The sequence below is a fragment of the Bos javanicus genome, chromosome X (genome assembly GCF_032452875.1).
Source record: "Bos javanicus breed banteng chromosome X, ARS-OSU_banteng_1.0, whole genome shotgun sequence".
NCBI lineage: Eukaryota > Metazoa > Chordata > Mammalia > Artiodactyla > Bovidae > Bos > Bos javanicus.
In genome coordinates, this window is record NC_083897.1 from 128,309,442 (window position 1) to 128,322,047 (window position 12,606).

General features: G+C 39.3%; 1 protein-coding gene across 1 annotated transcript in view; it reads right to left on the bottom strand.

Moving 5' to 3' along the window:
- Nucleotides 1-776: 776 nt before the first annotated feature.
- Nucleotides 777-12,606, bottom strand: part of MBTPS2 (membrane bound transcription factor peptidase, site 2) — a 47,053-nt gene continuing 35,223 nt past the window's right edge. Inside the window, exons 8-11 of the mRNA XM_061407920.1 lie at nt 11,516-11,610; nt 10,965-11,160; nt 4,987-5,062; nt 777-3,889 (exon numbers count right to left, since the gene is read on the bottom strand). Coding sequence (XP_061263904.1) covers nt 3,667-3,889; nt 4,987-5,062; nt 10,965-11,160; nt 11,516-11,610 — 590 coding nt within the window. The 3' untranslated portion in view covers nt 777-3,666. The remainder of the gene's footprint in view (nt 3,890-4,986; nt 5,063-10,964; nt 11,161-11,515; nt 11,611-12,606) is intronic.

Genomic DNA, 12,606 nt, shown 5'->3' on the forward strand with positions numbered 1-12,606 from the left:
TAGTAACCAAACCATTGGAGAAGGCAATGGCAACCCACTCCAGTACTCTTGCCTGGAAAATCCCATGGATAGAGGAGCCTGGTAGGCTACAGTCCATGGGGTCGCTAAGAGTCGGACACAATGACACAACTGAGCGACTTCACTTTGACTTTTCACTTTCATGCACTGGAGAAGGAAATGGCAACCCACTCCAGTGGTCTTGCCTGGAGAATCCCAGGGACGGGGAGCCTGGTGGGCTGCTGTCTCTGGGGTCGCACAGAGTCGGACACAACTGAAGTGACTTAGCAGCAGCAGCAATCAAACAATGAGAGGAAGAGAGGGAAGAGGGGAGAGAGAGGGAGAGAGAGAGAGAGAGAGAGAGAGAGAGTGTGTGTGTGTGTGTTTGTTTGTCTGGGAGGTTGGCTCTGTGGACATGGTAGGAAGCACCAGGGCAAAAAGTGAAGAAGAACCAAATATTATAGTTAAAACACTTCTTTTCATGAATTCCTAAAAACATCACCTAACTTAGAGAAGACTTCTGTCAGACAGTAATGAAACATGATAGTCTTCTTTCCTCATCCATGAATAAGCCATTTCGAAAACAGTAGTGAGAGCACAGGGATTTCAGGTTAAAAAGACTTCTTTCTGTGATCTGTCAACAACTTTCATATATGATTGCTTAAGTGAAAACTGAGGCTGAACTTTAAAGCATCTAAGATTGTCCTGTATGTGAAAGGAACAATTTTGACAGAAAAGAATACAAATTAAAAAAAAGACAACACATAGATGATAAAACATAGAATGCTGATACACATTTATTTTTATTGCTAAACATTGAATGCCAGCAACTATGGTATCTTCAAGTTAAACTCAGTTGTAAGATTTATAGAAAAAAATACCTGGGTACCACTAGTATGTGGACATTCAATAAATACCACAGGACAAACTGATGACTAAGAGCCACATACCCATGAAGCCCCTATTTAAACAATTTACCATTAGAACAGATGACCTGTAAGAGCAATTATCAAAAGGTCAAGTTTCACTGCATGTCTTTTCAAACAGAGATGCTGAAAAGGATATATACATTCTTTACAGGTTTTAAGTGATTAAAAACAACCCTCAAAAATGTAGACAATGCAGAGTAGAACACTGAAAATACAGTTTTACTGTTGAACAAGTGACAACACAACACTTTCTTCAAATCCTTAAAATAATTCATTTTTTAAATGGCTCTATAGAAACCAAAATGAACTATATTCATAAAGATGATAATCTACCAGGGACACAAAGATCTTTCAAGCTATTTTTTTATGTTAACATACATTTACATGAATATTCAATAACACTTTTTACAGCTTACTTAAATAGAAACATGCTTTTCTAATCCATAAATAACACTAAACATCATTCATTCAACCACATTTATTAAGTAGTTTTGATGTCTCATGCATTGTGCCAGGGACAGAAAGATGAGTATGACATGGTCCTTGCTCTAGAAGTGCCCACAATGAGGCTGAAGAGACAACATATAACATTTCCTTTCTTATACAATGAGGCTATTTCTGTAAAAACAGGACTGAACTGCTCAATATCCTAATAGACTGTTCCCAAATTCTGACCCAATGGAGCAGAAGACCAAGGTGTTTAAAAGCCATAAGAAAATGATGTGCTTTTTTTTTTTTTTTTCCCCATCCAGAGAAAGGAGCTTATGGGTAAGATTTCATCTATTAAATTTTTTTCTCAGTTTTTTTTTAAATGATCTGCATGTATATAGCAATTTCATTAGTAAACTGCTTAGTTCATGTAATCAAATCAATAATAGAAGTATTTCATGGTAGTCCCCAAGCTTTATTACCTGAATAGGTCTGTGCATTACTCTGCTAATATACTTTAATCCTGAAAGACTGTCTGCCTGAGAATAGAACAAATGCTTTTTCCCTAGGATAAACCAATAATCTGTACAGTTTTTAAGTAGTGGTAATAGAGGTCATTTTAAAAATACTAAAATTATATTCAATACACAATTTCTCTTCAAGAAGGCAGGCAGATTTATAACACAATCTAAAGTTTCCTTAAAAATGATTAAAAAGTTTTATTGCCTAAGAGCAATAAATCTGAAAGAGGTGAACCCCATGAATATCTCACTTAGTGAAAAAGTTGGATACATGACTATTGATGTTTTTGCGCATATGAGAACACAGATTTTTCATCATAAAAACAGCATGCTCATATAGTTTTAATACCAATAGCTTCACACTGGCCTACTGACTTCCTAGATCCTCCAGGGCTGCATCACCAGTCTGAAAGATCTCAAACTAGGCAGGGCTCTTTCAGGCTTGAGTCAGTTACCAGGCTCCAGCAAATCCACATTTGTTCTCACATGTAGCCATTCTCACTCTACTACCAAGTCTCTTGTGGACCCACAGAGGTAGCTTAGGGGAAAGGCAGAAAGGAAGAACTACGTATTTAATTCCCCAACAGAGAGAAATATGGAAGACACTGGTGAGGACAGAGTATGCTTCATGGCTTAGAGTAATTGCTTCTTGAAGACAGGGGCCTAGGAGCTAGGTCCAAGGTAGCCCCAGCAGCACAAGAGAAAATGTCTATTCTGGAGCGGTTCCAAGCTTTCAAGCTCGTAGAGAAAGGTAACCAGGACTGCAGAAGGTTCTGTGATCTGTCTTGTGATCTGCCGCAAGAGCCAGCTGGCTGTTTTGAGGTTTGCCCCTAACTGTTTCAAGCTCACATGCTGCAGGTAGGAAATACTTCCTACAGCTCATTCTGAATGTCAAGGCTGCTGCTGCTTTATGAGGATATTGGGGCATATTATCAAAGAGGCAACTCTTGGGTGGCAAGACACGTCTCATGATATTATTGAGTCTACTTCTGAGGTGTTCATTTACTGGGATCATTTAACAAAGATGTTCCCTTTTGCATCGGCAGTTTCTTTTATAGAATTTTATTAATTGTAATCAGACTTCAGTTGTCAAGAGTACAAAACAATGTGTGTGTTAGTTGCTCAGTCGTGTCTGACTCATTGCAACCCCATGGACTGTAGCCCGCCAGGCTCCTCTGTCCATGGGATTTCCCAGGCAAGAATACTGGAGTGGGTAGCCTTTCCCTTCTCCAAGAGATCTTCCCGACCCGGGGATTGAACCCAGGTCTCCAGCATTGCAGGCGAATTCTTTAATATCTGAGCCACTGAATTTTTTTTTATCACTGAATTTTAAAATACTTTTCCAACAAGATTAAAGACAAGAAATATAGACCAAGAAAATGCTCACCTTCCCACTTGGCCAAAGTCTGGTCTTCTTCAAATCTGGATTAATGATGCTTTTTCAGGAAGTTTTTTCTCAATTAATCCTACCCAATTCTGTTTTCCTTTACAGTATTTCAATACAGTATATAGCCACACAAAAATGGTTTAACATGAATTTGCACTTGTTTCAATTGTTCCACAAGCATCTGAAGTTTGTAGGTTCAGTCTATAAAACTAGAATGTAATCACGGAATATGTCTTTCATTTCTTCTGTTTCTCCCCCGTCCCAGAGTTTGGATACGCTGAATAAAGAACTTAAAGTTGTTGGCTAAAATGCAATTTTAAGGAATCACTTTTTATTTCATACCAAGTAAGGTTTTCAGTATTATATATTGTAACTCAGAGATTCTATCAGATGAGTCCAAATATTACCGTGCTGTAACCATCCAGAGGCCCAGGGCCACATTGGCAGCCAAAAGTATACTGCCACCAAGCAAGATGAAAAATCCTATCAGATCTTTGACATCATTGTCTCCAATCACTGAGGTAAGAGTAGCATCTAGGAAAGAGTTTAAAATCCACTGTCCGTCCAAAGCAAAGCAGGGCACTGCATTAACAATTGCCAGAGCTCCCGAGAGGGAAATCAGGTACCTGGTTGCAATCAGTTAAGGAGCCTACTCAGGTCTGCATGCAAAGCCATTTCTGGGAGTCAGAAGTGTGTATTTTACGAGGAGTGGATTTGAGATTACAGGGGACTTCTCTCCTTTTTTTAAAATCTCTGCCCACCAGTAAATGCTATTGATTCTTAGATCTCTATTTAAAACAAATGATTTGTATTATTTCAAAGTTAGAAAAACTTGACAAAAAATGAAAGCCAACCACCTGTAAACTAAGGCAGTTTGTAACGAATTCCTTGAAAGACTTTCTCTTTAATGATACAAGAGAAAGGAATATGGAAAGAATAAGAAATGAGGGAAAATTTCTCTTCAATCCTTACAAAGTATTGCTTAGATTTATAAAGATTTTAGTCCCTTGAACTCTATTTTACTATCATCTGTAAGGTCATAGTGTAAATATCTCTGAGATAAAGCTGCAGTCTACAAGGTATAATTTTGACTATCCTTTTTTCAGTAACTCATTTGTTAACTAATATTTGCTCATTTACTTTCTGTCTCTGTTTTTATGCAAATCATTAAAAAAGAAATTAAAGATTTAAAAGTGACAAAATAAAGAACCTTTTCAAACTGTTCAAATATATTCAAATTCTATATAATAACCAATTAAAAATCTCTTTATATGCAAACATAATATGCTAAAGAACACATGAGATTCTGTGGAGTGCTATTTCAGTAGCAGAAATCAGTTTGATGTCCCTTATGCATTCCTCCATTTGGTCAGAGTCAACAGGCTCAGGAGGGGTGGAACACATCGCCTCATTTAGTAGCTGAATACTTCATCCTTTATAAACATACTCAAAGGTTTTAGACCTCTAAACTTCAACTCTCAATTTGTCTTCTAGGTTCTTTCTCTTCCACACCTTAACCTTTCTCTCTTCCCAATCAATCTCTCTTTTCTGGCTTCTTCCTTCCTAGGTACAATCTGATCTTTCTCAATTTTAAAGTCCATTTTTTGGTGTGTGTTAGCAGTAGATTGATACTTCTAAGGTCTGTTCAAGCTCTCTAGTCAATGTAAAACTGATCAAGTTCCAAGTAGCACACTTTTAAAATCTTTCACATCAGAAAGGATACTTGACAAATGTCTCCACAACCACAGGCAGATCTATGCTTAGAAACTTGAAACGTGGGATAAAACTGGTGATGCTCACTAAAAAAGAAAAATAAGAAATAATTAATATTATTTATACAGGTAAGCAACAGAAAAATGAATTTTACTATGTGGGTATAGACTGGACTAGCCTATTAAACTGATTTGAGAAAGCCCTACTCAAACATATGCAAACAGGCTCGATGGCCCAACTATAAAAGTAAATCAACAATTCTAGAACATCTAATGAAAAGAGTGGGATACAGAAATTCATGTCTCAATGTACATTTATATTGTGAGGTGAGACTAAAATAAAAACTGATTATATACCAACTATGACTACCAAATACAGAGAATGACTTTACACTAGAATTTATATCAAGAGTCCTTATCTTTTCAAAGAGGTATAACCTTAAAATCATGTTCACTCCAACCATTATGTGACTTAATCTTTTTTGGTCTCAGTGTTTTCTTCATTGCTAAAACAAGGATTAACACTAGGGGATTTTTAAGATTTCCTTCACTTTGTGGATTCCATTACTCTGTTTTTGTTAAAACACTTAAAAACTCTGTTATAATTAAATAGAACTCATAGCACACATTTCTTGAAAATTACCTTGAAGAGGGTTATTTCTACATTTGTTGAGGATGTATATAATATCTGTACTCCAGAGACACCTAGTGTCAAAACAATAAATGAGAGAAATGACCCAAGTTGTATCTTAGGATATGACTGCAGAGCAATGAGAGAGCCTTTTAAAGAGTAACATAAAACCCACATGTCCATCAACTGATGGATAAATACAGAAAAGTAATATATCCATACAATGGAATATTCAGTTCAGTTCAGTTCAGTTCAGTCGCTCAGTCATGCCCGACTCTTTGCGACCCTGTGAATCGCAGCACGCCAGGCCTCCCTGTCCATCACCAACTCCCGGAGTTCACTCAAACTCATGTCCATTGAGTCGGTAATGCCATCCAGCCATCTCATCCTCTGTCGTCCCCTTCTCCTCCTGCCCCCAATCCCTCCCAACATCAGAGTCTTTTCAAATCAGTCAACTCTTCACATGACGTGGCCAAAGTACTGGAGTTTCAGCTTTAGCATCAGTCCTTCCAAAGAACACCCAGGGCTGATCTCCTTTAGAATGGACTGGTTGGATCTCCTTGCAGTCCAAGGGACTCTCAAGGGTCTTCTCCAACACCACAGTTCAAAAGCATCAATTCTTCGGCACTCAGCCTTCTTCACAGTCCAACTCTCACATCCATACATGACCACAGGAAAAACCATAGCCTTAACTAGACGGACCTTTGTTGGCAAAATAATGTCTCTGCTTTTCAATATGGAATATTACTTCACCATAAAAAAGGAATAATGCACCAACACAAACTACAACATGGATGAACCTTGAAAACATTATGCTAAGGGGAAGAAGCCAATCACAAAATATTCTATTTATAGGAAATGTGTGGAAACAGGCAAATTTGCAGAAACAGAAAGTAGATTAAGTGGTTGCCAAGGGATGGGGTAGGTGGGTGTTGAGAAGTAGAATAGGTTCCTAATGGGTATAGGCTTTTTGGAGTGATGAAAAAATACTGGAACTAGACTGTGGTGATGGTTCCACAACTCTGAATATATTAAACACTACTGAATTGTATATTTTAAAAGGGTAAATTATATGATATGTTAATTATATTTCAGTGAAAGTTATTAAAAAGGGAACATATAAAATCTTATACAACAAAATAAGTTAGACTATATGATCTTGTTCAGTTCAGTTGCTCAGTCATGTCCGACTCTTTGCAACCCCATGGACTGCAGCACGCCAGGCTTCCCTGTCCATCACCAACTCTCAGAGCTTGCTCAAACTCACATGTCCATCAAGTTGGTGATGCCATCTAACCCTCTCATCCTCTGTCATCCCCTTCTCCTCCTGCCTTCAATCCTTCCCAGCATCAGGGTCTTCTCAAATGAGTCATTTCTTTGCATCAGGTGGCCATAGTATTAGAGCTTTAGCATCAGCATCAGTCCTTCAAATGAATATTCTGGACTGATTTCCCTCAGGATGGACTGGTTGGATCTCCTCGCAGTCCAGTTCAGTTAGTTCAGATCAGTCGCTCAGTCGTGTCCGACTCTTTGCGGCCCCATGAACCAGAGCATGCCAGGCTTCCCTGTCCATCACCAACTCCCTGTGAACTCTGGGTTCACACAAACCCATGTCCATTGAGTCAATGAAGCCATCTAACCATCTCATCCTCTGTTGTCCTCTTCTCCTCCTGCCCTCAATCTTTCTCAGCATCAGGGTCTTTTCCAATAAGTCAGCTCTTTGCATCAGGTGGCCAAAGTATTGGAGTTTCAGCTTCAACATCAGTCCTTCCAATGAATACCCAGGACTGATCTCCTTTAAGATGGATTGGTTGGATTTCCTTGCAGTCCAAGGGACTCTCAAGAGTCTTCTCCAACACCACAGTTCAAAAGCATCAATTCTTCGGTGCTCAGCTTTCTCCACAGTCCAACTCTGACATTCATACATGACCACCGGAAAAACCATAGCCTTGACTAGATGGACCTTTGTTGGCAAGGTAATGTCTCTGCTTTTGAATATGCTGTCTAGGTTGGTCATAACTTTCCTTCCAAGGAGTTCAGTTCAGTTCAGGTGCTCAGTCATGTCTGACTCTTTGCGACCCCATGAATCACAGGTGCCAGGCCTCCCTGTCCATCACCAATTCCTGGAGTTCACTTAAACACATGTCCATCGAGTCAGGGATGCCATCCAGCCATCTCATCCTCTGTCGTCCCCTTCTCCTCCTGCCCGCAATCCCTCCCAGCATCAGAGTCTTTTCCAATGAGTCAACTCTTCACATGAGGTGGTCAAAGTATTGGAGTTTCAGCTTTAGCATCAGTCCTTCCAATGAACACCCAGGACTGATCTCCTTTAGGATGGACTGGTTGGACCTCCTTGCAGTCCAAGGGATTCTCAAGAGTCTTCTCCAACACCACAGTTCAAAAGCATCAATTCTTTGGCGCTCAGCTTTCTTCACAGTCCAACTCTCACATCCATACACGATGACTGGAAAAACCATAGCCTTGACTAGACGGACCTTTGTTGGCAAAGCAACATCTCTGCTTTTTAATATGCTATCTAGGTTGGTCATAACTTTCCTTCCAAGGAATAAGCGTCTTTTAATTTCATGGCTGCAATCACCATCTAGCATGTGAGATGAGTGCAAGTGTGCAGTAGTTTGAGCATTCTGTGGTATTGCCTTTCTTTGGGTTTGGAATGAAAACTGACCTTTTCCAGTCCTGTGGCCACTGCTGAGTTTTCTAAATTCCAAGGAGTAAGCGTTTTTTAATTTCATGGATGCAGTCACAATCTGCAGTGATTTTGGAGCCAAGAAAAATAAAGTCAGTCACTGTTTCCCCATCTATTTTGCCACGAAGTGATGGGACCAGATGCCATGATCTTAGTTTTCTGAATATTGAGCTTTAAGCCAACTTTTTCACTCTCTTCTTTCACTTTCATCAAGAGACTTTTTAGTTCTTCTTCACTTTCTGCCATAAGGGTGGTGTCATCTGCATATCTGAGGTTATTGATATTTCTCCCTGCAATCTTGATTCCAGCTTGTGCTTCCTCCAGCCCAGTGTTTCTCATGATGTATTCTACATATAAGTTAAATAAGCAGGGTGATAATATACAGCCTTGATGTACTCCTTTACCTATTTGGAACCAGTCTGTTGTTCCATGTCCAGTTCTAACTGTTGCTTCCTGACCTGCATACAGGTTTCTCAAGAGGAAGGTCAGGTGGTCTTGTTCTCCCATCTCTTTTAGAATTTTCCACAGTTTATTGTGATCCACACAGTCAAAGGCTTTGGCATAGTCAATAAAGCAGAAATGGATTTTTTCTGGAACTCTCTTGCTTTTTCGATGATCCAGCAGATGTTGGCAATTTGATCTCTGGTTCCTCTGCCTTTTCTAAAACCAGCTTGAACATCTGGAAGTTCATGGTTCATGTATTGCTGAAGCCTGGCTTCGAGAATTTTGAGCATTACTTTAATAGCATGTGAAATGAGTGCAATTGTGCGGTAGTTTGAGCATTCTTTGGCATTGCCTTTTTTTGGGATTGGAATGAAAACTGACCTTTTCCAGTCCTGTGGCCACTGCTGAGTTTTCCAAATTTGCTGGCATATTGAGTGCAGCACTTTCACAGCATCATCTTTCAGGATTTGAAATAGCTCTACTGGTATTCCACGCTTGCAGTCCAAGGGACTCTCAAGAGTCTTCTCCAACACCACTATTCAAAAGAATCAATTCTTTGGCGCTTAGCTGTCTTTATGGTCCAACTCTCACATGCATACATAACTACTGGAAAAACCACAGCCTTGACTATACGGATCTTTGTTGGCAAAGTGATGTCTCTGCTATGCTGTCTAGGTTTGTCATAGCTTTTCTTCCAAGGAGTAAGCGTCTTTTAATTTCATGGCTGCAGTCACTATCTGCAGTGATTTTGGAGCCCCCCAAAATAAAGTCTTGTCACTGCTTCCATTGTTTCCCCATCTATTTCCATGAAGTGATGGGACCGGATGCCATGATCTTCGTTTTTGGAATGTTGCATTTTAAGCCAGCTATTTCACTCTCCTCATTCACTCTCATCAAGAGGCTCTTCAGTTCCTCTTCCCTTTCTGCCATAAGGGTGGTATCATCTGTGTATCTGAGGTTATTGATATTTCTCCCTGCAATCCTGATTCCAGCTTGTGCTTCATCCAGCCCAGCATTTCACATGATGTACTCTGCATAGAAGGATGACAATAAACAGCCTTGACATACTCCTTTCCCAAGTTGGAACCAGTCTGTTTTTCCATGCCTGGTTCTAACTGTTGCTTCTTGATCTGCATACACGTTTCTCAGGAGGCAGGTAAGGTGATCTGGTATTACTATCTCTTGAAGAATAGTTTGTTGTGATCCACACAGTCAAAGGCTTTGACGTAGTCAATGAAGCAGATGTTTTTCTGGAACTCTCTTGCTTTTTCTATGATCCAACAGATGTTGGCAATTTGATCTCTGGTTCCTCTGCCTTTTCTAAATCCAGCTTGAACATCTGGAAGTTCTTGGTTCATGTACTGTTGAAGCCTGGCTTGGAGAATTTTGAGCATTACTTTGCTAGCGTTTGAGATGAGTGCAAATGTGCAGTAGTTTGAACATCCTTTGGCATTACCTTTCTTTGGGATTGGAATGAAAACGGACCTCTTCTAGTCCTCTGGCCACCGCTGAGTTTTCCAAACTTGCTGGTGTATTGAGTGCAGCACTTTCATAGCATCATCTTTTAGGATTTGAAATAGCTCAGCTGGAATTCCATCACCGCCACTTGACTTTGCACTCCAGGATGTCTGGCTCTAGATGAGTGATCACAGCATCGTGGTTATCTGGGCCATTAGCCCAGATAACTTTTTTGCATAGTTCTTCTGTATGATCTTGAGCCATATGGACAAGCTATATGTTTAATCCAATCATGTTGTCACTGTTAAAGCGTTTACGCTGGTCTGATTCTGAAATTATATTCATATAAAATTCATGTGTTATTCACAAATTACTTTATCATCATTATCACTATGATTACTGGCATTCTCTGGCATATGCTACTCTTGCTACTGATTTGGGAGCTTGGAGAAATTTAATAAACACTCAGAGAATATCTGAGAGGTCATCTATGTGACTTGGACATAAATGGTAGTGAAGAAAAAATGTCTTTCTCCATAAGTAGACATGGGGTTAAGCTTCATCTTGCTTTATAAATTCAGATTATTTTCCTACTGCTTAAATTTCATTTAATGCTTAAGAACAAGTTAACAAGATTTTAAAAAGTGATCAAACAAATGAAATTAATGCAAGGTGTGTACTGAGTCTCTACCAGTGAGAATATAGGCCATTATAGCAATGTTCTGAGGGTCTACCACAATAAAACCCACCTGTGTAGTGAAGGTGCAGCGGATGTCCTACATATAACATATCAATTTGAGGTGGGTGTTTCACTTTTATTAAGCGCGTATGAGTTTCCAAAGAAGGTATTATACAGAAACTTGAACTTGAGCTTTTCTTACAGTCTTTATTGGTTCTACAAACTTGGGTGGCTTCAACTGCTTTCCGGGCAGGTAGACATGTATGCTAGGGACAGAACATCAATTAGTCCATACTAAAAATGATTCATTAACAAGCAAAACACCAAGTTAAATTCTTTCAATATCTTTCATGTCACCAACCATATTAGGAATGAAGTTCAATAAAGGAAATGCCATTCATGTATATCTACTATAAATTAGATTCAATTATTCTACTCTGGCCAAATAAGATATTATTATAAATGTTTTAAAGATTCTCAGATGAAATATGACATGTGAAATGTAGAGATCTTAATAAAATGGTATAAACCAAAAGGGCAATGTTTTCAAGGATTCCATTTTAGTTCTACATGATTATATAATTATATCAGGCAATCAAGACTGTTTCAAGGACAACTTACCAAACGCTTATTAAAATTATTTCTATAGGAAAAGCAAACATCTGTAAGGCTGTGATTGTTACAGCATTCAGTCGAACCGTCTAGCCGTTTGTACGCTTAAAGAGAAATGGTTTATTAAAATCTGTTATTAAAAGAAGTACACAATGCACAGAAGTACATTTGCTTCCAAGACAAAAAGAATTAAGTAAAATGCATATGAACTCAGAAACAACTGTATAACTGACAGTCCAGACTGTTGGCTACTTGCTGCAGAGTTTGATTTTACATTACAAAAAGAGATACATCCAATTTGAATCAAGAAGCAGCAATGACCACAGCTTAGTTGTCTTCACATAAACTTACCCACTCATAAAGCTGGAGTTTCAGGGTCTCAGTAGGTTTTGCAGTAACTCCAGCCGGTCAAGCACAAATACTTAATGAGCTACTTTTAGATGACCTAATGCTGTTGATCCAGTATCACTATAGAACTCCTGCACTGTGGTGTTAGCAGAGTGAGCAAGAGGAACCTAAGAGACTCTCATCCTGAAGGACATCTCTATCATATCAAATATCTATTCCACCTCCAGGCTTATCTTCAGGTTTTCCCCACAGAACCGGGGCAGTCCAAATTGACCACACAGATGTGCACATATTTGCCCGCATACTAGTAACCCAGTTATTCTTGGAAGGCAATGGAAAAAGGGCAACCATTCCCATTAATCATTTATTTTTTCAAGTTCTTTGGTAGGCTGCTTCACTGTATCTAGGGGAGAATAAGGAAGTTAAATCACTCATACAGCTGGGACAGAATTTTTTTTCCTATCCATTTATTTTGGAAGGTTTCCTGCATTCAGCACATCAAACTTGTAGAGCAAAACTGATGTGTGGCAAGGGCCAATTAAGGGCTCCCCAGGTGGTTCAGTGGTAAAGAATTTGCCTGCAATGCAGGAGACGTGGGTTCGATCCCGTGGGGTTGGGATGATCCCCTGGAGAAGAAAATGGCAACCCACTTCAGTATTCTTGGCTGGAGAATCCCATGGACAGAGAAGCCTGGTGGCCTACAGTCCATGGGGTCACAAAGAGTCAGACATGACATAGCAACTAAACAACCA